The sequence below is a fragment of the Onychostruthus taczanowskii genome, unplaced genomic scaffold (genome assembly GCF_017590055.1).
Source record: "Onychostruthus taczanowskii isolate IOZ18803 unplaced genomic scaffold, ASM1759005v1 scaffold25, whole genome shotgun sequence".
Lineage (NCBI taxonomy): Eukaryota > Metazoa > Chordata > Aves > Passeriformes > Passeridae > Onychostruthus > Onychostruthus taczanowskii.
The window spans coordinates 1,300,527-1,328,280 of NW_024499796.1; the positions used below are offsets into that span (position 1 = coordinate 1,300,527).

At 50.1% G+C, this 27,754-nt stretch overlaps 1 protein-coding gene across 3 annotated transcripts; it reads left to right on the plus strand.

Annotated features, from left to right (window-relative positions):
- Positions 1 to 155: 155 nt before the first annotated feature.
- Positions 156 to 25,623, plus strand: FKBP15 (FKBP prolyl isomerase family member 15). 3 transcript variants are annotated; one of them, XM_041406658.1, is made up of 29 exons: positions 156 to 307; positions 1,470 to 1,579; positions 1,880 to 1,955; positions 2,499 to 2,568; positions 3,989 to 4,063; positions 5,113 to 5,211; positions 5,602 to 5,751; positions 6,468 to 6,536; positions 7,474 to 7,617; positions 8,037 to 8,182; positions 9,149 to 9,197; positions 9,886 to 10,005; positions 10,234 to 10,327; positions 11,033 to 11,136; positions 11,767 to 11,860; positions 12,566 to 12,675; positions 13,137 to 13,247; positions 13,876 to 13,970; positions 14,556 to 14,658; positions 17,868 to 18,039; positions 18,796 to 18,932; positions 19,318 to 19,473; positions 19,886 to 20,038; positions 20,339 to 20,431; positions 20,847 to 20,957; positions 21,761 to 21,868; positions 22,056 to 22,792; positions 23,204 to 23,294; positions 23,985 to 25,623. In XM_041406658.1, the coding sequence occupies exons 1-29, from the start codon at positions 255 to 257 to the stop codon at positions 24,057 to 24,059; spliced, it is 3,705 nt and encodes a 1,234-aa protein (XP_041262592.1). In that variant the 5' UTR covers positions 156 to 254; the 3' UTR covers positions 24,060 to 25,623. The 3 variants fall into 3 exon arrangements, with proteins under 3 accessions (XP_041262592.1, XP_041262593.1, XP_041262594.1); XM_041406659.1 differs by lacking the exon at positions 1,880 to 1,955 and having other exon boundaries at positions 278 to 307; XM_041406660.1 differs by lacking the exon at positions 1,880 to 1,955 and having other exon boundaries at positions 278 to 307; positions 3,994 to 4,063.
- Positions 25,624 to 27,754: the final 2,131 nt, after the last annotated feature.

Consider the following 27,754-nt stretch of genomic DNA (forward strand, 5'->3'; position numbering starts at 1 on the left):
CCAAGTTCCCGCCCTCCCCCACGCCCGCTAAGCCCCGCCTCCTTTGACGTATCCATGATGGTTCCGCCAATGACGTTCCCGCAAGCCCCTCCCCTCTGTGCAGTTAAGCCACGCCTCCCTCACAGCCTCCGCCGTGCCACTGAGGCCCCGCCCCCTGTGACGTCGCGCTGAAGCCCCGCCCCCGCCCGTGCCGGTGCCGCCGGCCGTAAAGCGCCGCCGCCGCCCGCCCGTCCCCGCTCCGGCGGTCGCTGGCCATGTTCGCGGCGGCGGAGGAGGACGACGCCGATTTCCTGTCCCCGGCCAGCGGGTGAGCGCCGGGGCCGCGGCGGAACCCCCTCCCTGCCGCCGGGTGGGCGCGGCGGCCCGGGCAGGCCGCGGGGCCGTGGCCCCGGTCCCGGTGAAGGCCCCGCGGCGGTGAGGGGCGGGCAGGCCGCCCCCGCGGCCGGGGCTGTGCTCCGCTCCGGTCCCGCTGCGGCAGCGCTGGACGGGCAGCCCCGGAAGGGTCCGGCTGCCGGCGGGGCTCGGAGCGGTGCCCGGGGCAGGGTCTGGGTTTAGAGCCCGCTGTGCTCGGGACCCCTCCCGCCGGGGGAGGCGGAGCCGCTCCGGGCTCGCCGGGGCAGAGAACTCGGTGTTTCCACTTGAGTAAGAGCGGTGGGAAGTCCGCCAGGGCCGCTCGGGCCGTTCCCCTGGCGCTGGCTCCTCCCAGGCTGCCCCCCGCGATCCCCTTGGATCCCTGTGCTGCGTGTCCAGGGTTTTGTGTCGCTGACGTGGTGCCGCTCCCAGAGCTGCACTTCCACTTCCCGCCCCCTTCCAGGAGCTTCTCTTATAAACCAATCCTCTCTCTTTATAGAAAATTTAGTTCTTTTTTAAAGGAGGTTCACTGGCAGTGGTGTCATCCTTTGGTTGAATTATTCCCCTGCCCCGTGATATCAGGAATAGGTCGAGCGGAACTGGCCTTGAAGCAGTGAAGTTGCAAACAATGTATCCTGAAGGAATAACCTCCAGCATTAAACCCTCTGCCCATAGCTGGGAGAGCTTCTGCCGTTTTAAAACTTAATGGGAGAATGTGTTTCGTGGACATTTAAATACTAAATACTCCAGGAGCTGAATGGTGGTTTCTTTGTCCCATATTATTTTGGGTATTGTAAGAATCAGCTATTTTATGTCAAGCTAGTTCTAGTCGTTGCTTCAAAGTAACTTCTTTTTTTGTGTAGTTTCAGTTCTTACACCTTCAGTCGATTTTTGAGGAAATGAAACACAATTGTACCACTTTCTCAACCTCTTCATCTACAAGTTCTGCCTATTCAAAATTAAATGGTTAGTTAGCATAAAGCAACTTAACCTGCAGCCCTTTGTTTACTTCCAAACTGATGGTAAACACTGCATTTAGTAGAACTTCTAGTTAAGGGTGCTCATTATGTATAATGCCCGTGTTAAATAAGGTTAAATGGTTTTATTTCCCTTTCTAGAGCCAGATTAGCCTCTCTCTTTGGCTTGGATCAAACAGTCTCAAGCCAGGGAAATGAATTCTTCCAGTTCACTGCACCAAAGCAGCCCAAGAAGGGTCAGACAGCAGCTGGTGAGTAACTGGGCTTGAGCATGGGGAACACACTCAGCAGCACGTGTGTGGGGGGAACAAGGGCCCTTGTGAAGAGCAGCAGAGCAAATAATTCCCTGAGCTTTCCTCAGGGCTGTTTTCCTCCAGTGCCCTCCTACACCTGGATTTTCAGCTGGCCTTGGGTGACTTTGGAAATCTGGTCTTTGCTTCTTTGTGATTTCCCACTGGAGTTGTTTCTCCCTGTGGGAAGGAGCATGTCGTGGTGGTGTCCCCAGCCAGTCCTGTGCCTCTGAGAGCTGTCCCTGGTCTCTGTCCCCACAGGGCAGCCCCAGAAGGCCCCGGTGGCCTCAGGAGCCCCCTCGGTGCTGGTGGCCACGGCGGTGCTCGCCTATCGATAGTAAGTGACTCCTGCTGCAGCCTGTGTCCCTAATCCCAGGGGAGATATTCCTGATAAATGGGAAGAGACTTATTTTCAGACATGTCTGCATGGGGGGAACATGCAAGGCAGTGGAAGTTTCTGCTCAAGAACAGTTTCAGTTGCTGCACTGCAGCTCTGGGTGAGGCAGCTGTGAGATAAAGAGCAAGCTGTGGGTTTGGCTGTGGCTGGGAGCTGTGTCCTGCCTGCTGGGCTCAGGTGTGCACTGCTTCAGGAGGCTCTCTCAGATGCTTGTGGTTTGTGCACTTGAGAATTGAGACATGAGCAGAGTGACAGCACTAAAACTGTTTGATGCTCCCATCATGGAGAAATGTTTCTGCCCTGGATCTGTGAGAGCAGTTTTCATCTCACTCCACAATGTGTGCTCTTACCTGTGGGCAAGCAGGAATGTCCCTAAGCTAAGCAAGGCTGCCTGACATTTTATACCTGGGAAAAGGGATCTGAACTCTCAAGAATTCTGAGTTAGGGATAATTGTGCAGCTGAATGTCTCCCTTATCTTCCAGTACAAATGGGCAGTACTTGAAGCAAGGCAAGTATGGAGCAGCTGTAGTGGGGAACCACGCCACCAAAGAGGTGAGAGGCACTTCCTTCCCTAAATCTGCCATGCTGAGGGCTCACTGCTATGAGATGGTGTTTTTGTGAGCTCTCCAGGTATTTTGCTTTTGATCTTGTTCTCCTGCTGCCTTTCTGCCTCCTGGGTTTTCCTGGGGCTCAGCCATCCACCTTGGTGACATCTTTCTTTCCTGCAGTCTGTGAGTTTGTAACATCTCTTACAACTTGTGCCTGAAATAGTTTGCAGTGTTCCTGGAAGTCATTTTGGTATTTATTCAGAATGTCTTTGACAACTGGATCACATATTCGTGCATGTGGAAATGGATATGAAGGAAAATTCTGTCCAGCAGTACAGAGATGCTTTGCTTAAGTTTTGTTCTTTTGGTATCAGAAACATCTTTCCTTCCCAAGTGTTCCTTGAAGAGCACAGAACTGAGGTGCCCAGTAAATTTGTGTGTTTGAAGGCTACTTTGAAAACTCTCACCCCTCCCTGTTATTGGTATTTGTGATGTTTCATATCCCCCAAGTTCTCATTCATGTCTCACTAAGTTGCTTCTGCTTTGGCAAGAACAAAATAAATCTTAGTTTGGTAACTAAATTCCTGAGTCAGTGATCTGGGAGATGTTGAGCTGTGTTGTTCTGGAGGAGCTGGGGAGGACAGGGAGCTGAGTGCAGGCTGCCTGTGTGATAGCACATCCAGCTGGGAGCAGTCACTGGCTCACTCCCAGTTCACCACTGAGCTGTGCCCACTGCAGGTGCACAAAGGAAAACATCTCCATAATAGATTATGTTTAGTAGAGCCAAATATGTCAATAAATCTCATATCTGTGTTGTTTAGTACTTGGAAAACTCCCTCCAACTCAGTGTGTTGTGTCAATAGGTTGATGCAAAGATTTCACACACAGACCTCTTCAGGGAAAATGTCTTTCCCAAAAGGGTGATCAGGGCCTGGCACAGGCTGCCCAGGACAGTGCTGGAGTCCCCATCCCTGGAGGGGTTTAAAAGCCATGTGGATGTGGCACCTGGGGACATGGGTCAGTGGTGACCTTGGTAGTGCTGGGGGAGTGATCTTGGATCATTCAGTCTCTTCCAACCTAAATGACTCTCTGATGGTTTGATGCCATGTGTGCTGAGTTCTCTATCTGGAAGGGTTAGTGCACCATCTTTTTCCACTGTAACTGTGAAAAATGTGGAATTAGTTAAAGCATGTTGTTTATTATAAAACAATGAGTTTCACTTGCTTGGTTGCTGCAGCTAAATAAAACCCTTGAGAATAAACCAGTTTTAATAAGTGTCACAAAACTGTTAAGTATTTTTGATGTGGTATATTTGACAAATACTGAGCCTTAGGCTCTGCATGTGACAAAGCACCTTAGAAATGAAGACGTTTTGAGTTCCTGTTTTTGTTCTTTTTCCTTGTCTAATTCCTTGTGGAATCCAGTACAGGATCCTCCTTTACATCAGCCAGCAGCAACAGATCACCTCTGCAAGGATCCACCCAGGCTTCGTGCTCACGGTGAGACTCTGCCTTGGAAAAGCCTTTTTTGATCACAAAAACCACAAGGTTGGCCCTAAAATTCTTCCTTAAGCCTTGGTTTATAACCTTTGAGATCAAACATCTGAGTGACAGAGCAGGAGGTGTCCCAGTGGGACTGTCCTCCTCATGTATTGCACAAGAGGCTGTGACAGCTCCCTTTGGCTGAGCACCTCCTCAGGATTTCCAAACCAGGGCTCCTGTAGGAGGTAAATTATTACCTGTGCTCACAGAGCTGTTTGGGATTTGCAGCCCTGTAGTGGATAAAACCAGCAAAATTCCTTTTGCTGAGAATTTCTAGTTAGGTGTCTGAGAGAGTACAACTGAGTAAGCAGAAGGAAATGACAGCAAGGAAATGTTTTCTCTCAGAAAATTTACACTCAGCATTTTCTGCTGTTCAGAACAATCTGGAGCATTGTGAGCTCTAAAATGGAATCTCTCAGGAAGTTGATTTCTGCCAGTTTTACAGAAAATTGATGTGTTGGTTTACTGTTCTTAGCTTGTCATCCGATGGCATCAATTTCTTTGTATGAGAGAGAAATTTCACTCCAAAGCAATGAAATTTCTCTCTCAGCTTAGACCTTGCTCTCTGGTTTTTTATAAGCACATTCTTGAAAAATTAATGGGTTTTATAGTCACTTCTGATGACATGGGTTTAGAAGTGAGGAAGAAGTGATTTCTCCAACTGATTCTGGAAGCCTAATTACAATAAACTGTGTAATGTAAATTGCTTTCACTTAAAAATTCTCAGTATATGTTAAAGAACTAGGCTTCAAGGAAGTTTCTGAAAGGTTTCAGCTTCCTGTGTGAACTGCAGCATGTAGGAAGAACTTAATATTTGCTCACCTATTCGAGTTATAATAATTCTTCCATGATAATGAGCAGGTAAATAAAGGCTAATTTTGAACTTGGGCAGTAGAACAGCAGGGTTCTTCCTGCTTGATCTCAGTAGCTCTTATTTTAAGCTTCTTTTGGATGTGGGTTTTTAGTTCATTTAATGTCTAAGATAGAAGTGATTTCCTCTCCCACAGGTTCAGCCCAACAATTACAGCACGTTCTATGATGATCAGAGGCAGAACTGGTCCATCATGTTTGAGTCAGAAAAGGCAGCAGTGGATTTCAGTAAGCAGGTAACTGCTCCCCTCTGGGCCAGGCACTTCTGGTGGCTGGTTTACAGCAGGGACAAATCAAGTTTTGTTTTCATTGGAGTTCAGCCTTGAGTGTGTGCATAACTGTGATGGAGACACGTCTGAGAGGAGCCTGCCCTGAGTTTTGTTCATTAAAACAAATCTCTTTGAGGCAGGGAGCCTGTTGCTTTTCAAGATTCCCAAGTGCTGCATATCAATGGTTCTGTAGAGCAGAGGGTGTTTAATCAGCAGCATTCAGCACAAGGAGATGTGGAATGCCCTGGGAGTGCATTTCTAGTATGGGCTTGATCAGAACAGCAAGGAATGCATCAGATTCATGAGTGGGACCTGTCCATTAAAGGCCAGAGACATTGCCAGGCTTTCCCTCTGCAGGTGTGCATTGCCAAATGCAACAGCTCTCCAGCACTGGACTCTGTCCTCTGCCAGGATCTCCTCCTGGGAGAAGGGCAGGGGGTGGAAGGAGGAGATTCCCTGGAGGTTGCCTATACAGGATGGCTGTTCCAGAACAACGGGCTTGGACAGGTAAAGACACCTCTGCCACCTCCTAATGCTGAGTGGGACAGTCCCTGGGAGGAACCTGCTCATCCAGCATAGTACTGGTGTTGATGTTAAAGTGTACTTTGGGCATTTGTGGCACTGTAAGTGGGGTCATCTGTATTGCCTATAGAATATCAAGGGATTCTGGCATGTTACGAAAAAAATTCCTCAAGGAAAGGAAAGGGTTGAGTATTGGCACAGGCTGCCTGGGGCAGCAGTGGAGTCACATCCCTGGAAGTGTTCAAAAACCAGCTGGATGTGGTGCTTGAGACATGGTTTGGTGGTGAAACCCCAAACCATGTCTCATGAAACCAGCAGGGCAGTGCTGGGGGAATGGTTGGACTTGGCAATCTTAGAAGGCTTTTCCAACCTTAATGTTTCTATTATTCTGTTACTGTCCAGGAGGAGGTGATTGAAATGCTTTTAACTTTCTGTGGGCACTCTCACACATGAATATTAAATGTTGTTTTGCTTGACCCAGTCCTGTCCTTAAGCAGGTCTGAAGTCTGAGTCTCCAGTTATCATTCACTTCATGAAATTGTACTTCAGGAAATGGACTAAAGCTCTGTCTTATGGCTGAGAATTAATTTTGGAAATGGCATTTAACCAGAGGTTCTAGGAGTTTATGGAATAAAGCAGTGTTCAGAATCTTGAAACAGTTGGGAAATCCCTGTATTTTGTGTTCTTGTTCAACTCTCCAGGTGTTTGACTCTAATGTTAACAAAGACAAGCTGCTGCGGCTGAAGCTGGGGTCTGGAAAGGTCATCAAGGTACAGCTTCTGGCACTTTCATTACAATAATTGAAGTCTCAGAGCTTTGAATTACTGCACATCTTGTTCAGGATTCATACTTGCTATTTCTGTTTCATTTATTAGCAAACACTCTGACAGTGACTCACTGAAGCTTTGCACAATAGAGCCCAGTCTCCTTTTCAACATCAGTGTTAGACAGGATTTGTCCTCTTTGGTAAAAAAGGAAATTTCCTGTTTTCAGGACCTGGGGTTTTATTATCTTTATTTTTCTGGAAGTCACTTCATCCATTCCCTTGTTCTTGGGGAGACTTGTTTTTAAAGGAAACAATTTTTCATCCAGTTATTTTGTTACTTCCTTGTTATCCCATAAAATCAGGGTTTGATCAGTCAGAGATGCTTCAGGTTGCTTCCATGACCTGAGTTGTTCAGGTTGCTTCCATGACCTGAGTAATTAATGTATGACCTGTATAATTCAAGTATGACCTATTACAAGTTGTCTTTTATTGAAGATGTGCTATTTGTCTACTTTGTTTTATGCTGTATCTTACTAATTTTGCCTGGCTGTTAGAGCAATCTTGTTCAGTGCTGGCATCCCTTGGGCAGTCTGCATTGCTCTGACTTCATGTCCCTCATTACAACTATATTCTTTGGTTGCTTTGTAAATCTAACCAGAGCAATTCAGATCTCTTTGGCGTCCAGTTCTCCCCCAGAATGCTGAGTGAGTTTGCCACTGTGTGGTGGAGCTGCATCTTTCTTCTTAAGTTAACACTGGGATTTACAACTGACTGTCAAGATTTGTGGCAAGACCAAGGTTTAGTGCTGCACATTGAAAATAGAGAGGATTTTGCAAGAATCTCTCTATGTGTGTTTTGGAACCTTTGCCTAAAGTTGTCTTAATTGGGGTAAATAATGATCCAACTGTTGCTTTCTCTTCTGTTGCCTGTGCACACCAAAGGGCTGGGAGGAAGGAATGCTGGGCATGAAGAAAGGAGGGCGGAGGTTCCTCATCATTCCTCCAGCCTGGGCCTACGGGGCTCAGGGCGTGGCTGCTCGTGTCCCTCCAGACTCCACTCTGGTGTTTGAGGTGGAGGTCAGGCGGGTGAGTGTCTCTGCCAAATGTTTGGTTTCCATCTGCTTTGTGACTGCAAGGGGGGAACCTGCTGTTGGTGTGAGAACTGCAGCTCAGAAACTGTTAGAAACCTCAGCAAGATGTGTATCTTTAATTCAAACAAACAAACCCAAAACAGAGCCCTAAACCCAGAAAATCCCTCAAGGCTGTTTGTCCGTTGTAACTGTCTTGGGGTCTTTTAGCTGTCTTATTTGTGAGTCACTTGGGAAAACAAATTACTGTGGGAGGAATGAGAGGATGTAAAGACTCAGCTTCTCCAGCTCTGAATCAATTGGCTGCTTTTCCTTGAAGTGCAGCATCTCCACAGGCAGTGGCATCACAAATAAATTGATGACAGTTTTTACAGGAACTCAGAAAAACATCTCTTTTTTTGCTTCATGCTTTTTAAGGTGAAGCTGGCAAAGGAGTGCTCTGGTTCAGATGGGCTGAGTGTCAGTTCAAGGGATTCCCCTGCACCTTCTCCAGTTCCCAGCTCAGATGGCTTCTCCTCAGACTCGGGTTTAGTGCCTCCCTCCACCATCCCTCCAAAGCCTGGGTAAGAGGCAGCATGGCCTGAGCAGCTTTCTGTGTTAGTACAGTGCTGCACTAACACCTCATTTGGCAAATGTGGGGCCTCTGTGCCAGCTCAGTGCCCTCCGTGTGGCAAAGCAGTGCTTGCTAACAGGACTTGCTGAAATTTTCTGCTTGAGTGCTGACTTCCAGACTTAAGCAGTTGGAATGGGCTCCAGTGAAGGAAGTCATTCCAGCATTCCTGAGATCCAGTTGCTCCAGGGATTGAGCTGTGTGGGTGCTGCTCTAACAGCTGTCTCATCTCAGCTGGCATCATTGGCATCAGTGTGGATCTTCTCAGTCTCCACAACTCCCTGAAGAGGGTGTAGCCAGGTGGGGTTGGTTTCTTTTCCCAGGTAGTAAGTGACTGAGGAGAGGAAATCACCTCTTAAGTTACTCCAGGAGAGGTATGCTGCATGTTAGGAAAACCTCCACTGATAGAATGGTCAGGCATTGGCACAGGCTGCCCAGGGTGGAGTTATCATCCCTGGAGGTGTTCAGAGAATGCAAATGTGGCACCTGGGGATGGGGTTTAGTGCTGAACGTGCTGGGGCTGGGTTAGTGGTTGGTGATTCAACCTTAGATGTATTTTCCAACCTCAACAATTCTATGTTCTCTTCCTTAAATGGGTCACCCTTTTTAGGGAGTCCAAGTAAGTGCTGCTCTTGTTGCCATAAGTAGTTTATTTGGCTTGGTTAAAATTATTTATACCAGAACTTGGTTATTAAAGCAAACAAAATTATCTTTCTGTAATGAATGGGCCACAGTGGTGTCCTGAGCATATCTACAGCTAACACTGCAAAGAATGTTCCAGAAGGGTAGGCCAAAAGAAATGCTCATGATGTGGGAAAACAGCTTTCCTAGGGAGAGGTGTATTTTACGGTATTTATAAATCCAGAGTTTGGCTCCTGAGTTGCTCCTGGCTCATCTCCTCTCCTGTTTGGCTTTGCAGGGAGCCAGCTGTCCGGGCCAAGTCCAACTCCATCAGTGAGCAGCTCGCAGTAAGTGCTGCCTTTTCCTAACTTGAAGCCTGACTAGAGAAGTTTATTTGCACTTTAAGCACTGGGTACTGCTGAAGATAAAGTGAGCATCATGCAAGACCCTGGAATGTTTGTCTTGCAGCAGCTTAGGGCCTTGTTTGTGTAGGAATTAATGGTTGGACTTGATGATTAATGGTTGGACTCCATGACCTTAAAGGTCTTTTCCAACCTTAATGATTCTGTGGTTACCAGCACCTGAGGAACCCCAGTCCCTACTCTTAAAAGCAAGGTGACTTTGACCATGTGGATGTTCACAAGACTGGTTGTCTTTTGAGATAAATGGACAAATTTAAAATAGGTAACAAAGGAATTGGGACATTGAGGATAAGTTTATGGAGCTGCATAAGAAGACTTTGTGCCTTCAGACAGAAAAAGCTGCTAAAGCATCTTCCTGAACTCACACATTTTCTTGTTGGTGTTCTGTGCAGGGATAGATTTTCCTCTGTAGTGACAGAACTGTCATCCCAGAAAGAGGATATATAAACAAGCCAGATGAACAATCCTGGTGCTACCTTGTGTGCTTGAAGAGTAGATTTTCACACTGTCATTGAAAAATGGAGTCAAAATTCAGTTAGAGGTTTAGAAGTGTTCGTAATACCCCAAAAGCCTGGGCTGAGACAAAGGGAGAGTAACTAAATGTTTCTTTTAGAACCCAGATGTAGCAAAGGCAAAGCTGATTTCTCGGATGGCCAAAATGGGACAGCCCATGCTGCCTTTCCTTGCTGGGACAGCAGGGAGCCAGCTGGACTCCAGTGACTCAGAAATAGAGGTACCAGTCACAGCAGGGTGACTCTTTCACTGCTTTTCCTACACTGGGGGTTGCTTATAAGTGGGATCTGTAGCAGTGGCTCTGCCCTTGTCCAGGGAAATCTGCTCTGGTTCTGTGACAGAAAGGTTCCACTTGGGTTCCTGGGGTAACACCTTGTCTCAAGTGACCTTGGCTCAGGCTGTTGCCTTGTTCTTTGGTGTTTCTTGTAACATGCAGAAATGTTTTTAGGATCCCAATACTCTGAGAGGGACAACCCAGCCAGTGGCTTCAACCAGACCCTCCCAGCCAGCTCAGGCAGTGCTGCCCACAGTGTCCACACAAGGTAATGTGCTGGGGAGCTGCTGCACTCTTTTTCCACTCCAGGAGGGCTGGGGGAACAGAGGATTCCTTCCAGTAGCTGAAATGTGAGCTGAAAGCTTCTGATAAGGCTTGCTGATCCACGAGACACTAATCCATGGGAGCACAAGACAGTCCTTGAAGTGTTTCTTCATTGTGGTCTTGTGCTTGAGGAACAGCAGCCACCATGCCTGAGCTGTCCTGTCACTGGGCACTGAGATTTGCAGGCCATGGGATGAGTAAATGGAATGTTACAGGTCCTTTCTGAGTGAACAGTACTTTTAGGAATGATGGAAATCCAAGTGAAGGGCAGCATGGGCTGGCAGCTCTGCAAGGTTGGATGTGCCTTCCCATGATGGAATGGTCACATCAGCTGCTGGTCAGCTGAGCAGCCTTCAGAGGCAGTCTGAGTCACACTTCGTGTCAGTGAACTTCAGAGCTGTCTCTGAATGAAAAGAGGTTGTTTAAGTGGAGCTAGAAGTGGGTTTTCCTTGAAAGGTTGCTCTTTTCTTGACCTATTATTGCTTGCTTGACTGGATTTAATTTTCACAAGGTTGCAGACAGGCTTTTGTTAAACTTTGTCTGTTTAGTGGTTTGGTTGTTGGTGGGTTTTTTTTGCCATTTCACACTAGGTGAGTTAAGTTCTTTTGAGCTGCTTTACAGTATGCTGACTTTATTTCTTCCTTTTCAGTACCTCAAGCATCTGGTGCTGCACCTTCAGTATCTTCTGCTGCTTTAATTCCTGCAACGATGCAGCCCCATTCAGCTCTGCCTGGAGGAGCACAGGGTTTTCAGGTACCAAAATGAAATCAAGGAGAATATTGGCACTTCTGTCCTTTCTCCCGAGTCTTCTCCATTGATGTGAGCAAGGACTTTAAAATAAGGGTGAGAATTCCAGTCTGCTTCCTGTGACTCTTTGACCTTCTCAGGTTTTCATCACATGCCTCTTAAAATTTATTCAAAAAGGGGTAATTTTCTGTTTATGATGGGTTCTCAAACTGAGCTTGAACCAGGCTTTAATGCCTGGTTTTGTAGTGGATATAACAAAAACTTCCAAGTTCCTCAGCAATGAGCAGTAAAGTTGCAATCAAGTTGTGTTGTGCTTTTTGAGCCCTTTTTAGGAAATAACCTTGTGTTCAAATTAACATCAGAAGGAGCTGCTCACGTGCTGATCTGATTCTCACAAATGTAGCTGACAAAGTTTTGCTGAAATTTGAGTGAAGGTGGGAACTAACTAATCCTCAAATGAAGAGTATTATTTTCCTTTCACAATGACTGTTTGCATTTTGACTTTCCAACTCCTTAATTCTTGGATTTTTTTCTTTCCAAACATCATCCTTGCTCTTGGGCTTCAAAAAATATGAAACTGTGAGGACATGGGGAAACAGCAAAACACATTCTAACCTATTGAACTTGTCCTGCAAGGCATATCCAGGAGTGGCATTTGCTTACCCCCAGACTGCTGCATCTGCCTCTCAACTCCAGCCTGTGGGTCAGATGTATCCTGCTCCTTACCAAGGTATGCTTTAAAAGGTACCTGCTTCTCAGAGGGCTGCAACACCTGCAGTAAACAGTTGGGGATGATGATTTATGGCTGTGGTACCACTGTGCTGTTTCACAAATCCTTATTTTTCAGTACCAAATAGGGGCAAACACTTCCCAAGAAATACCCATCTCTTACCTTAAAGAGCTTTGTGCAGTGTGAAAGGGGCTGGAATTTCTGTGTCTTCCTAAGACTGGGTATTACTAAAGGAATTTGGTAGCTGGTGCTTCCAATTATAGTTAAAACTACCAGCCAGGAAAGAATTGAACTGTAAAAGGCAAAACCCAGGAAGGACCAAAGGCATTCAAAGAACCATTAAGGCATCCCAGTTGGTGGAATCTTGAGTGTAGCTGAGCCTTTCTTGGAGCCTGTTTTTGCAGTGCAGTTTCAGAAGCTGACCTTCACTGCTGTGGTTTGACTGTGCCTCTGCTTTGGTTGTACCTCTGGTGTGTCTGGGGGCTTTGCTCTTGTTGAGCTGAGCTCTCACATGGCTCAAGAATTTCTTGTACTCAGACTTTCCTGTTGAGGTTATTTGGGAAATACCTACATTATTCATTTTCCAAATACCATGTCCGTTTCACTTCTGGGCTTTGCTGTGGCAGGCTTCATGCTACCCAGCTTTTGCTGTGTCTCTGTGTAGGTATTTCCCCTTACATAAATCTCTCTCTCTTTCCCTCCAAGCTCCTGGAGATGTCACTTCCTTTTTGATGACAGAAGCTCGGCAGCACAACACGGAAATACGACTGGCTGTGAGCAAAGTTGTGGATAAAATGGATCACCTGGCTGCCAAGGTAAGGGTAAAATGGATCACCTGGCTGCCAAGGTAAGGGTAAAATGGATCACCTGGCTGCCAAGGTAAGGGTAAAATGGATCACCTGGCTGCCCAGGACATTTCTGCTCTCCAGGTGTGCTGAGAGCAGTTGGCTCTATTTAAATGCCTGCATTAAGTGATACAGTAAATGAGTAAAATTCCAATATTATCACAATTATATCACCTTCAAGTGGTAACAGTTCAGCTGCTCTGCAAAAACAAAGCTTAGGCCTGGGGAAAGGTGCTGTCTTACTGTCTTGAATATCATGTGATGCATTGTTTGGAGGATTCCCTGCCCTCTGGGAGGTGTCACACTTGATTTGGTGTCTGTTCCCTGCAGCTGAGCAGATGGAGCAGTAAAATGCCTCTTTGCACGTGTCTGACTCTCACCTGTACCCATAAATTCATTTCACATGGCTTAAGAATGGTTTCTCCCTGCAGGTGGAGGAACTGAAGAAGCAAAGCACTGCTAACAGCTCCTTGCTGCCTGGCATCTCCTCTGTCACTATGGAAGCCTCCATGATCATGAGCAACATCCAGCGCATCATCCAGGTGAGCATGGCCAGCTGCTTTCACTGCCATCAGGAGTTGGGGCTCTCATTATCCCTAATGAGAGCAAATGTCCAGCCACCTATGGCATCTGGTTTTGTGTGGTCAGAATGAGGATGAGACTTAGAATGATTTCCATCCCTCTTTCCCCCTCCAAAAAGCTCTTCTCAGCATTTTGGGGTTTGGGTATTTTCTGAGTCAGGGTTGTGGGTATTTAATGGGCTTTGACTAAAGGTTCATGTGGGAGAAGTTCAGCTTCCCAAGCCATTATGGATTTAACCCCCAGTCTCCAGCAGAGCAATTTCACAGCTGAAGTACCACTTTGTAGAAACAACCTGCTTCTGCTATTCACCATTTAATTTTATGCTTTGAAGCCTTTCTAAGCAGCAGCCTTAAAAACTTGGGGTTTGTAGGTAAAAAGTCAACCAGACACAATATTTTCTAGAATGTGATTTGGCAGCCACTGTCCTGTGCCAGGATGCTGCTAAATGTGGCAGGTGCCTTCCTGGGCTGCTCCCACAGAAGGGGGAATGAGCCTCACCACTGCCCTGCCTCTGTGCAAAACAAAGGTTTAGGAGCTGCTGCAAGCAAATCTGAGTAAGCTGAATATTCATGCTGAGCTGTGCTTTAGGAGAATGAGAGACTGAAGCAGGAGATATTTGAGAAGAGCAGTCGGATTGAGGAGCAGAATGAGAAGATCAGTGAGTTGATTGAACGCAACCAGAGGTAAGGGGTGGGAGCCTCATTGCATTTCCAGACTCTCCAGCTTACACTTGGGCATAACTGAGGGCTGTTTCTTAGGAGACAGCCATATTCTGATATTTTGAATTTTTTTTCTAAGGTATTAAAAGTGTGGGATTCTTCCCACCCCTTCTCTGCAGGGCTTATCCCCAAAACTCTGGTTTACAGTAAACATGAATGTTTAAAAGGGGGACAAAATCCCTCATGCTCTCTTTGAGTGTGCTTGCCCTGTTTCTGGGGGTTACTTCATTTTTGCTGGCTTTTTAGTGAGGTGAAGAAATTGTAGGGGATGTGGTGCCCTTTGTGAAGTTCAGCTGCTACCAAGTTACCAAAACTCTTGGAACACCAGACATTTTCAGAGAGGTGAAGCACTTATCCCAGCTGATAAAAGCTCTGCTGTGCCAGGCACAGCCCTCCCACCCCTGAGATCAGCACATCCTGTCAAATTGTCTGGGACTTGTCATGAGTTCAGCAGAGCTGCTGTGCTTTGGAATATCACCTTTTCTGTGTGAGCCCTTGGCTCCAAGGCCTGTGTTTCCAAGAATGCCCACGGAGTCTCCCTGTTCACAGGTATGTGGAGCAGAGTAACCTGCTGATGGAGCAGAGGAACCACTCCCTGCAGACAACAAATGAGAACACGCAGGCAAGAGTGTTGCATGCAGAGCAGGAGAAGGTAACAGTGGCATGAACAAAGCCAGGGTTGTTGCATTAAAGCAAGCTGAAGCCTTGTTAGTCAAGGCAGTTTTCTTAGAAGGCAAGTGCAGTTCTGAAGTTTGTTTTGAGAAAAAATTGGTTTTGATGGCTTTTGTAACCAAAGCATCACAGAGATAAAACCATTTCATGCTGTCATAACTTTAATATTGTTACCTTGTAGGAGAGTCAGTTACCTTGTTTTATTGTTAACTGTGTAGGCATGTGGCCAATGTGTTTTGAGGAATTGTGTATCACAGGGGTTTTGAGTTGGAAATACTTCAGTTATTTAGTTGCACTGATGGTTCCAGAAGAGTTTTATTCCTTTTATATGACTGACATAGAGTGATTATAGATACAAGAAAAAATATATTTCCTACTGGAGTTTCTTCATTGCACTTTTGTGATTTTTCTTTTTTTTTTAAATGCTAATCAGAAGCTGTTTGTTTCACCCAGTAACACGTTGTGCTTTTATGACAGGAACTGTTGGGAAATAGCTTTTAAACCAGTGAAATGAATTTATGCATGGCTGCATACCCTGAACCATCCCTGTAGGCCAGCCTAGCCCAGGAGTGCTGCTCTGGCTCTGCCATTGCATGGTGCCTGCTCTGCTTTGTCAAGCACTGGCTTCTTAAATTGCACCAAGTCCAGTCTTGCTCTGTGCTCTCCTGCTGAGCTGTCTCTCTCCAGTTCAGATGTGAGGTGACAATGCTTCCTCTGTGTGAGAGCCACAGCTTGGTGCACCTAGAGCTGACCAGAAGTGCAGCTTTCCAAAGTGTGGCAAACAGCAGAGCAGGGAAGGGCTGAGAGCAGGCAGGGAAGGGGGCTGCCTTTCCACCCCAGCCCAGGCTGCACACCCACACTGTGTAGGAGTGTGAGAGATTCTAACCAGGAATAAGTCAGACTGAAATAATAAATTAAATTCCCTCCTCAGTGAGGACAGCATCCTGCTGGTACAATACAACTTGGGGAGGAGTCCTCTTTTGGCAGTATAAGATCCTCAGGAGTCTTTTGGGCCTCATCTTCAGCAGGACCCCCCTGACTGAGCATCACTGCCCAGGGATGATGTTACATGAACAGGCTTCAGGCCAGACCAGGAAAGCCCTGCCTGGCACTGGGAGATTTCCCCTGGTTCTGTGGGAGTATTGACTGTAAATATGAAGGCTGGTATTCCTTTGTCTAACCCAGCTTGCCCTGGGACTGCAGTTACTGAATCCCCAGGGAAGAGGATTGATTGGAAGCTGTTTATCCATTGTTTACACACAGATTTACTCACCATTTATTTGGTTGTGCCCAGGGTCACTGAGGTGTTAGTTACTCACTGCTTTAGGTTGTGGATCTTTGGCCCTGGCAGAGCAAGTCACAGCTTTAGGTGAAGGCTTGTGAACCATAAGTAATTCTCCACCTCTCCAGTGCAGGTCATAGCCAGGACTGCTCCCAGCCCTGGAGTGTGACATACCCTAAGGATACCTTTAGTGTCTTTCTTTTTACATCAGGCTTCACTCCCTTTTTCTGTTTAAGCTTTTACAGTCCTTGGAGTAATTTGAAGGCTTCTCTGGCATGCCTTAGGCTCCTGTTATGAAGCATTTTGCTTTTCTGCTGATGAATGCCTCTGCCTTTCAAGTTATGTTCTTAACCCTTCCTGTTTCCTGTCGCTGCTTTCTCTTCCCAGCACATGCTGCCAGTGGATCGGGGCTGGGACCAGGTGAGGCAGTGTCTGCTGACTGTGTAGGTGTTAGATGGTTGTGCCCTAGGAAGTGCCAGCCCAGCTTCCTCTTGAACTAGAAACTGATTGGCATGAAAAGAATTGTCTCAGAGCTTGAATGAGCACAGATCCCTCACTGGAAAAGGGCTTTAGAGCTGGCAGTGTCTCCCCACTGGCCCCCTCTTTCTTGGGGAGCCCTTTCCAAAAACTCTCTCACATTGCTGCTTGTTCCACTCCCCAGGGGAGAACAGGATCACTGGCAGAGCAGGTACAGGTCACCCAGGATTCCTGGTGCCTGGAGGCTGGAGCTGAGCTGTGGACATGAAGCATCTTCTGTAGAAACTTCTTTTTCCTGCCACAGGATCTCCTAATTTTGTTTTCTTCATTTGCCATTAAAGACAGAGGCAAGGCTTAAAATAACCTTTAGATGTCTTTAGCTGTGCCATGGGGTTTGGTTTTAGCATGGCAGGAGTCAATGTAGCAGTGGGACATTTATGGAAGCACAGGAGGAAAGCAGATCTGGTTTTGGCCACTCTCTGAAATGCTGCCTCCTCTTTAAAATGAGTGGTGTGGTGTCCCAGCCCTCCAGGTCAGCACATCCTCATCATCACCATGGTTGGAACAATTTAGCTCACAGCTCTTCTGTGCCAGAAGGTGTTGGTCCTCGTGTGGAGGGAATTCTGTTAGGGAGATAAAGCAGAGAGAAAATCCAGTTCTCCTGACCTTACCTGTTTCAAGAGTGTGAAAAATCTGTTGGGAATCTCAAAATAGGCAGAGGTGTGGAAGCTGTTTAGGGATTCTCTGTGCATATTCTGTCTTTGCAGAGCATCCTCTGAAGTTTGTGTGTCACTCAACAAGATTGGGAACGGGACTTTGTGTCTGTCTTGATGCCTTGAGCCCCTGCTAACATGGTTTACAAGTTGCCTAACAAGCTGTGCTAGTGCCTGGTTTTGGGTGAATCACTGACTCTCAGCAATCCTAAATCTAAACAGGTCCCCAGAGCTGTGCTAGGAGAGGCCAGCCTTGCCCATGGGCAGCCAAGGTGACCCCATGCTGTGTGCTCTGGAGACAGGGTGCTCTCCTGGCTGGGACCAGCCTGTGTTTAAGTGGCTCTTCAGTGATTTGTAAACTTATGGAAGACAATTAGACGTTGGAGCCCAGGCTTTTTACTCAATTAGATGTTTTCATAGCCTGAAAACTGAGCAGAGTCACCAGGCACTGGTACCAGGACTAAAGGTATTAAACCTTTTCAGGAAAACTCACTGGGTTGAACTGATGTGGTGATGAGGTTGTTGTGGCCTCGTGCAGCTTTCTAGTCAGTCTGGACAAAACTGACATGGCAAAAAAGTCACTGTTGCCTCCTCACTCTGGAGATGTTTTCCCTGATAAGGTCTCCAGCCCTTTTCCAGCTCTTCCTGAGTGAATACTTCTGCTGCTTCTTCATGCATCCCTTCCCCCCCTTTTCCCTGCTCCATTTTGTGCTCCAGGCCAAAGTTGCAGAGGAGCTGGCAGCCGCCACAGCCCAGGTTTCCCAGCTGCAGCTGGAGCTCACTGCCCACCAGAAGAAGGAGATGGATCTGAGGAAGCAGCTCTCCTGTGCTGTGCAGGATGCAGAGAGACAGGAGGCACAGCTCAACAAGCTGCAGGCACAGGTGGCAGGTGAGAGCTCCTTCATGGCTCTTTTCTTTGATAAGTTGTAGTTTTTTCCTGTCTTCTGGGGTATCTTCCTGCTTTCCCTAGGATCAGTCACAGGGGATGGAAGGATATGGGTGCACTGAAATATCTGAGGGATGTGCATCCTTGTCACCACTGAAGGCAAAGTGGGATGACTCAACAAACAAAATCATCCTCTTAAGGGCTGCCTTTTGTAGAACAATCTCTTGGCTTTTCTGTCCAGCATCTTGTAGAGCAGCCAGAGATGTTCCAGTGGATGGGAAGCTGAGATGAACCTGAGGTGTTCATTCATTCCTCTGGGCTGGGCACTGCTGTGGCCCCACATAATGGGAAGGACATGGATGGGCTGGAGCCCCAGGAGAGGCTGAGGGAGCTGGAAAGGGGCTCAGCCTGGAGCAAAGGAGGCTCGGGGGGACCTTGTGGCTCTGCACACTCCTGACAGGAGGGGACAGCCAGGGGGATCAGGCTCTGCTCCCAGGGAACAGGGACAGGAGGAGAGGGAATGGCTCAGGCTAGGCCAGTGGGAATTTAGGTTGGATATTGGGGAAAATGTCTTCACAGAAATGGTTGCAAAGGACTGGAACAGGCTGCTCTTGATAAATTCTAGTCCCCACTGCAGGCACAAGTGGAGTTAACTGCACTTTGCAGGAGACTCTATTCCTCCCCATCAGCCCCAAAATGTGCTCCCTGCAGTGGGAGTTGCACCCAAACTCACAGGGAAATGTGGGGCTTTGTTTGCAGAGCTCCAGGAAGCCTCTCAGGACACTCAGAGCAGGTTCAAGGCTGAGAAGCAGAGCCGCAAACAGCTGGATATGAAGATTGCAGCACTGGAGGAAGAGCTGACAGACCTGAGGGTGGAAAAGGAGACTCTAGAAAGGGTATGTCCAGTGCCAGCAACACAGTTTCAGTGGTTTACTGGAGGTTAACCCAAAAACCAAAGCTTCTTGCTTTTAAATATGTAAGTTTAGTAAATCTCGACTCATCTGCAGGCTGGTGCATCCTTTGTGCTTATGTTTATTCATTATTGTTCATTTATTTTTGTTTATAATTATTCATTATTATTTATTTTTCTTATTTGAAAATTTATTTTTAATTAATTTATTTAATGTCTTACCCAGTAATGCATCAACCTTCCTTACCTCTGAGGTAGCCTCAGCTTGATTTCAAGTGATGGAGTTCCCTGCCTGAAGAACCTCCTCCTACCTGAAGGAGAAAAGCTGCCTTGGTGCAGCCTGGCCTATTCTGTGTCATGTTCTGTTGCAGAATCTTGCAGAGAGGAAGAAAAAATCCCTGTCAGAGAGAGCTCAGGCAGAGGAAGAGATGGAGGAAATTCGCAGGTCGTACCAGCAGGAGCTGGACAAGCTCCGGCAGCTCCTGAAAAAGGCCCGGACCTCGACTGACCAGGCAGCAGCAGAGCAGGTGGGGACTCAGGGGAGCTGCTGCTCCAGGTCTGGGGAGCTTGTGGGAGCCTACAGTTAGGAAATAATGTGAAAATACTCAGCTAGGGAAAGAATGAAAGCATTACCTGCTTGAACTCATGGGTTGGTGTCAAACTGAGGAAAGGAAAGGCACCAAATTGAGAGTGTAGTAGAGAGAAGAATGTGGGACTTGTGAGGAGTGAAAAGTTGTTCAGAAATATGCCAAAAAGTCTGAAATCTGAGCCAGATCATCTGGCCAGCCTGGGGGTTTGTGGCTGGAGCTGAAGTGAGAGGTGTGGGTAGGAGCTGGTGGCAGCACTCTGTCTGTGGGTGTCCAGCCCTGGCCTTTCACCTGCTGTGCAAACCCAGGTCTGTGTGTGTGTTCCTGATGGTGTCTCTTGTGCCATGGGCAGCTGTCAGTGATCCAGGCAGAGCTGGAGTCCCAGTGTGAAGCCAAGTGTGAGCGTGCCCTGGCCTCAGCCAAGGAGCAGCACGCCCGGCAGTGCCAGGAGCTGTGTGAGCAGAGGGACTCCCTGCAGCACCAGGTGGCCCAGCTGGAGGAGAAGGTAAAGAGCTGTTCTTCGTTGCTGTAATGGGCTCTAAACACCAGCAGCTGTAACCAACAGTCTTCTCCCACCTATCTGGGGCTTGACTTTCTAACTTCCTGCCTGTTATGGAGCTTGATCTTGGCCATCTGCAGGTGTTCTGTTGGGTTGGGTTTATTATGGAGGAGGGAGAGCCAAGGTGCTGATAGTGCTGAACTGCAGCAACAGCTTCAACTTGCACTTACCTGCACTGTCCTGAGTGGCTGTTTGGAGTGGGTGACACTGCCAGGGGCTGCACCTGCTCTGCTTCTTGTGTTTCAGCTCACAGCTCTCAAACACTCGAAAAAAGCAGAGGAGCAAAAATTGTCTGAGGCTCAGCAGCGTTTGGAGGAGCTGGAGCCCATCCAAGAGAAGGTAAAGGAATAACAGCAACTGGATGGGAACTGGAGTGCAGGGAACACCAACCTCAGGCTAGTCCAGAATAACAAGGATGGGAGTTCCAGAATGTGGTGGGAAAGGGATAATGTCATGTGGTTTCCAGCAAACCAGAACAGGTCCAATAATGAGACCCAGCCTTCATCTTACTGGGATCTCAGTGTTGCTGCACCCACCTACTCTTGGTGGCACTTGAGGAGCTGATGACACAATTGTGACTCTCCAAGGCTGGCTTGGCTGTCCTTATTTTGGTGCTGTTGCTTTCAGCCAAGTCTTTTGTGACATGCTTAAAACCCCACTGAGAGTCAGTGCCTCACTAAAACCCTTGCCAGGTCACCCTCGAGGTGGGGCTGTGGTGTGAGGAGCAGCTCTGAGGGTGGCTTTCCCTTGGCAGTACTCAGCCCTGCAGGCAGACGTGGGGGTGCTGAGGGCTCGCTACGAGGAGCGGATCCGAGACCTGCAGAAGGATCAGGATGGATCTTCCCCTGCAGACTACACTGAGCAAGTGAGCTTCACCCTCCAGTACTTCTCCTTCCTGAGCAAATGGATTTACCTTGAATTATTTGTCTTTGAACTGACGCTAGAAGGAAAAACATAATTTTCTCCACAGAGAACTGTGCTTGTAGTAACTGTCCAGAGGAAGAAGGGATGGGATCTTATCCTAGAGTCATGGTCACACAGACTGGTTTGGGTTGGAAGAGACCTTAATGCTCATGAATTCCATCCCCTCCCATGGCAGGGACACCTTCCGCTGTCCCATGCTGCTGCCAGCCCTGTCCAGCCTGGCCTTGGGCACTGCCAGGGATCCAGGGGCAGCCACAGCTGCTCTGGGCACCCTGTGCCAGGGCCTGCCCACCCTCCCAGGGAACAATTCCTGCCCAGTATCCCATCCAGCCCTGCCCTCTGGCAGTGGGAAGCCATTCCCTGTGTCCTATCATTCCATCCCTTGTAAAGAGCCTCACTCCATCTTCCTGCTGCCCACTTCGTTGCCTGACTTTTATTTCTTGTTAAAACCCTACGTTTGAGGTTTAGATTTAAAAACTAAAAAAAAGAAAGAAGTGCCAATCTGCCTTGGCTTTGTGCAGCCTGCCTCATTTTGGGGGGATAAATTTGGGTCACATAGAGTGGTTCTGAGTTAAGGTGGCCTGATGTGGTGGGGATTTCTGGTTTGGAAAATAGATTATTTGAAAAACCATCTGTGTGTGTTTGGATTTATTGTTCCTTCCCTTGGAGAAGTGCCTGGTGTTGAGTGCAGTGCTTCACCTGCTGATGAATTGTATCTCTGTTTCCTGTCATGCTGTTTTGCAGGTAAAGAAGATAATGAATGGTGTATTTCAGTCTCTTCGGGGTGAATTTGAGCTGGATGAGATGTACAGTGGCAGGACAGTCCTGGGGGTTGTCATGAACACTATCAAGGTATGGCAGTGGTGAGAGGAGAGAGAGAGCCTTGGGCTGAAACCTCAAATCTGTACTGAGAGACTGAAATAACTGAAGGAGAATTTGTTGTGGGTGGCAAAGCAGCCTGGTAGGAGGAGGTGCTACAGGGACCTGCCATGGTTTGTATTTAGGGTGCAACTTGTGTTCTCTCTACTCCCCTTTCCAGACTGTGACACTGCAGCTGCTCAGCAGGCAGCAGGAGAAACCAGAGCATGGCAGTGAAAATGAGGAATCTGGCACAGGAGCAGGGAGACAGGAGGGATCACCTGGAGCAAAGACTGAGCACAGAGAGCCCCTGCAGCACAGCCCAGCACAGAGCACTGCACCCCCAGCTGATCCTGGGGAAGCAAGCAGAGGCTCCCTGCAGTCCGAGCAGCAAGGCCAGGCTGCTCCTCACCCTGCTGGGCCCACAGCTCCTGAAGAGGAGCAGGAGACACAGAGCAGTAGGATGGCAGAAGAAGAGAAGCATCTCCCTCCCACAGCTGATTCCAGCCTGGATGTTGAGAAGGAGCCTGTGCTTGCAGGGCAGCCTGTTCCTGGGCTGGAGCAGAGGCTGGACAGTGTTCCCATTGGGAAGGCTGACCCAGAACAGGATCCCTCTGCAGTGCCTTTGCAGGCAGCAGCTGCAGAGCCTTCTGTTCCAGGAGCCAAGCCAGGAGATGGGGATGAGGCACCACCTCCTGCACATCCAGCTGTGGAGCAGAAGGCAGAGGAGGCTGGGGGAGGTTTAGAGCCTCCTCCCTTAAATGGGGAGGAGGGGAGTGGCACAGAGCCGTGGGATGAAGCTGGCTCTGAGCAGGAACCTGCCTCAGCGTCCAGCAGAGCAGAGCCAGGCTCAGCTGTCCTGGGAGAAGCTCCAGGATCACAGGAACTGGGCTCCAGCCCCAGGCACACAGATTCCAGGTGAGGCATGGTGCTGGGTGCCAGGGTCAGCTGGGGCTGGGACAGCAGCTGGTCCAGGTGTGTCCCTGCTGCAGGACAGCACAGGCTGGGGGCTGCAGCCCCTTCATGGTGCTGGCACTGGGTGGCACCAGCCAGGAGCTGGCACAGACCAGGCTGCCCAGGGCACATTCCACTGGGAGCAGCCCCAGAGCAGCCTCGTGTCTGCTGGAGGCAGTGGAGAACGTTCCCAGGGGAGTGTGCAGTTCCTGTGCAGTGATCCTGCCAGGTCCCAGGATTGCCCTGCACTGCTGAACAGCACTTGCCACAAAGCTTTCCCTTGGTGAAGAGGTTTTGCCATCTCTCAGTAACAGAACTTGTAAAAGCAAATCCCAACCTCTGAGATCCAGCTGCTCGTTCTTTGTCTCCTTGCAGCCTCTTTGAGGATGACAACTTCTTTGAAACAGCATCTCCTAAACCACTGAAGCCTCAAGTTCCCTCAGAAGAGGAGGATGAGGAGGAGGTGGTATGTATTTGGGTGTTTGGTATTTGGGTGTTTGCTCTGATTGAGGCACGGTCTGTAGCTTTTCTGTAACATCCTCCCTGTGGCAGTGGGGGCCTGGCTGAGCTCAGGGCTTCCCATCCATTCCCTGTGTAAATCAGGAGTGTCTGGGGTTGGTGACTGAGCTGGGAGGGGCTGGCTTGGCTGAGGGAGCAGTGACAGATTCCTGCTGCCATGAAATCAGTGGGGCTTGCCAGGTTAATTGAAAGGTTTTAGTGTTTGGCCCCTCTCCAGTCCCTTTTAGCCCATAAGCAGCTCCTGGAATCATAGAACCACAGAATCCTTAGGGTTGCAAAAGACCTTTAAGATCATCAAGTCCAGCCATCCATGTAGCATCATTCACCATTGAACCATGTCTTCAAGTGCCACATCCACCCACTTTTTGAACACTGCCAGGGACGGTGACTCCACACTGCCCTGAGCAGTCTGTGCCAGTGCTTTACAATTCCTTCCCATCCAGAATTTTTTCCTGCTATCTAATCTAAACCTAATCTAAACAGCAAACCATCACATGAGAAATAAAAACTTGGGTAATGAGGCTTCTTGTTCCCAGCTCCTGAAAGCTGGCAGAGATTCCAGAGCAGTTTGTGTGGTGATTAGGAAATGCCAGGAAGCTGCTGGGGCTGACCAGTTTCCCTCTGGTGTGGCTTGCAGAGCATGAAGGGGCGCCCCCCTCCCGCGCCGCTCTTCGGTGACGATGACGATGATGACCTGGACTGGCTGGGATGAAGATGTGGCTGCTGAGCCCTCTCCTCTGGGCATGGCCTCTTCCTGTGCTCTGAGCCCTTGATGAGCTGCCCACATGGGACATTGGGAAGGGTCAGGGACTTCCCAGCTCGTGTCCTGCAGCTGGATGGGGCTGGCAGTGGGGGGCTCTTCCTGCACTCGTGGGTGCTCAGCCCCATCACTCTGAGCTGCCAAACACTCTGGGGTTGGGATGAGTGCAGGAGCCACCCGCTGTCCCCCTCCCCTGAGCCCCGGATTCATTAATCTCAAACTTTATGGAAATAGGAACTTGGCGAAGAGCTTCAGCAGAGCAAGCCTGGCAGGACCCTGCTGTGGCAACACCCTGTTAAAAAATGAGACTAAAATCTCCTCCCCCAGTGATGAAGTCCTTGGAATATTTGTCAGTCCCTAGGTGGCTCCCAGGGACCCTGCACCCTCTCCCCACTGTGTCTGAGCCATGTGCCCCTGGAGGTTCCCCCAGGAATCCCAGTCAGGTGTTTCTTGTGAACCCCTGGCTCTGCACAAGCAGCTTGGGGAGCCCTGGGGGCTGACGTGGTTCAGGTGGACACTGACTCAGAGCTGTGGCACAGGTGCTGCTGGGCCTTGGAGCTCTGGTAGAGCAGGGCCTGAGTAGCTGTGATGGTACAAGGAGCACAATCCCTGCTGTGTGTTAGTCAGACACTCACAGGCAGCTCCTCCTGTGCCCAGAGCTGAGCTGGCTTTTGCTGGCTGTGTTTCCCTGTGGGAGCAGCAGCCCAGCTCTGGGATGTGCTGTGTGTTTGGGAACTCCTTCCCCACAGCCCAGCCCCTCTCCCGTGCCTTTGGCTCTGCTGCTGTTGAAGTGTGACCATCCCAGCACCAGTCAGACTGTACAGAGGGATGGGACACAAGGCCCAGGCTGGGCTGGGCAGTCTGGGGTGTCACCATGCACTCTGAGGGGACCAGGAGGGGAAAGGAGTGAGGACAGAGCTGGGCAAACAGCCTGGGGCCCTCACAGCAATTTTATTCTCCATTTGTGGGCACTAACACAACTTCACCCCAAAAGTCTTTAAAATAAATAAACCCTTCATAAAATGGAAGGACTTAAACTAATTCTACTAATTCTATGGTTTAGTTTCTACACCTGCCTTTACAGTCTCTGAATGGAATTAGATCTCTGTCCTCCTAAAGGTGATTGCTTGGGAAGAAACACCCAAAAGAGCACTGGCTGTTGCTGTTGGGGTGTGGCAGGTGCCTGTGCCCCAGTCTCAGTTCCACAAATTGCCAAATGCAGCTGAAATTGGGGCAGAGACCAAAGCCTGTGACAGCCACCTGAGCTGGGTCTTCCTGGGCATCACTCAGTGCTCACTAGGGTGATGGTGGAGGGTGTTTGGAACTGGATTTTGGGGGTGCTTGTGCTGCTCTGAGGGTCAGTGCCCTAGTGTGGCATCTGGACTTGTCCATGCAGTGTCCCAGGAGTGATCATTGCTCATACTAACAACTTCCACTTCTCCTTCCCCATTACAGATAGACACCCTGAAGGATTTACATTTCACTTCTTGGAAAATAAAGTGCAATTAAACCTGGATTTTTTGCTTGCAGTGGCTTTACTTCAGTCTGGCTTTATCTGTCACCTGAAAACTGACTTTGCTCTGACTTAAGTTGGGAATAATTTGATCTAGAAGCTGTTCTTGTCTGTTTTTGTTGTTGAAGCTCTCTCCTGGGAAGGGAGAGGAGGTTGCTTTGTGCTGTAGCTCCTTGGGCTCTCCCACTGGACTGGGTTGGTGTGAGAAGCTGCAGCACAAAGAACTGTGATGGTCACAGAGGGCACTTGCCTGGTTCCCCTCAGATTTTAGGGGAGGGAATCTTGGGCACCTCCAGGGCTTTGCAGAGGCCTGTCCCTCCTGAGCTGCTCTGGGGTTGCAGAAAGGTTCAGCTCCACTGTGCCTAGGAGCCCTCAGCACGGATTTCGGTGCCAGAGTGGGGATTGAAACTTGTTGTTCGTCCCGTCCCACTCCCATTGAGGCCCAGCAGGCACCACAACCCCTTCCCCACCTCGGCCTAGAATCAACCCTGTCTGTGCCTGTGTGAGCACCTGCCTTCGCTGCAGGGAGGTGAAGCGGGGAGCTCTGGGCTCCCAGGGGCAGAGGAGGGAGGGACGTGCCAGGGCCCAGAGGGGACGATGCTGCCTCAGGGGCTGTGCTGGAGCTAACCCCGATCCCGGGGCTGAGTTCTGGCCAGAGGTGGGTGAGCCGCGGACAACTTTGCTGAGGATGTGCCCAAGGGGGTTCCTGGGGGCCGGGAAGGAGAGGATCCCCTGCTCCATCCTGGTGCCTGCTCTGCCTGCCGAGGCTCAAGGACTCACAGAAAAACTCCGGACGCGGTGCTGGACCCATGGCCGGCTTTAATGTCTCCTGTCTGAGGGGCCGAGCCCGTCCCCGGCTGCCTCCTCCCTCTGCGGGCACCGCGCCGGGCTCTCTCCTCCCGGCAAAGGGCCTGGAGTCGCCTTGGAACAGCTTCTTCCCCCGGCCAGCCCTGCGGGACCCTTCCCGGCTCCTCCCGGCTCCTCTCAGCCCGCCGGGCGGCGTTCCGGCCCCGTCCCCCCGCGGCGCCTCCCGCCGAGCTGCGCCGCGGGCCCGCGGGCCTTCGGGAGGGAGCGAGAGCACAGCCAGCCCCCGCGGCGACGAGAGCGCTGCAATAAGTTAATTTTTAAAGAGTCTGGTGGCCGGGGGCTCCCGTGCGAGGCAGCCGAGCGTCCTGCGGGCCCCAAGGGCTGGATCCAGGCGGGTGCTGAGCCCTGGCCGCGGCCCGGCCCACCGAGTGTCCGCGGCCCGAGCATCCCTGACCCATCACCGGGTCCATCCACCGGGCTGGGGCGGGCTGGAATGGGATGGGAGCCCCGCTCCGCCAAGCGGACCTACTTGAGGAAGACGAGCAGGAAGAAGGTGGAGACGATGAGCACGAGGATGCCGGCGGCGAAGCCGAGGCGCAGGTTCTCCATGGAGGCCAGCGGGGGCTGCGTGTCCAGCAGCAGCCCCCGGCCCAGCAGCCCCAGCACGAAGGCGTGGGGGGCCTCGGAGCCGCGGCGGAGGCCGCAGGGGGACACCGAGCTGCTCACGGCGAACACGGGGGCGTGGGACGAGCACAGCGCGGCCACGGAGGGTGATGAGCCCTGGCCGGGGTCCGGGGGGGCACCGCCGCCGTTCTCCGGCTGCCGCTCCCCCCGCGGGGTCCCCGGGTCCGCGGTGACCGCCGGGGCCAGCTCGGGCAGCAGCGTCACCATCCTGCAGAAGGGGCAGCTGACGAAGGCCACGGTGGCGGCGCGGCACACGAGCCTGCGGAGGCAGCGCTGGCACAGCGAGTGGCCGCAGGGCAGCTGCTGCGGGCCGCCCCCGGCACCCCAGTACGCCTCGTAGCAGATGCCGCACTCCCGGCCGGGCTCGGGCCCCGCTGCCATCGCGCTCCGCGGGCACGGCTCGGCCCGGCCGCTTTTGAAGGCGGGGGGCGGCGATGGCCGAGCCCGGGGAGGGCTGAGGGGGCCGGGGCGGCCGCCCCCCCTGAACTTCAGCCTGGCCCCAGGGTGCTCGGCGGGCGCTGGAGCGGCACAGGGAACGCTCCACCTCCACCGCAGAGCTGCTGCCCCTGAACACCTGCAGCTCTTTCCCTTTTCCCCTTCCAAATCCATCATACTCTTGGCGCTTCCCAAGCACGGTTTCCGT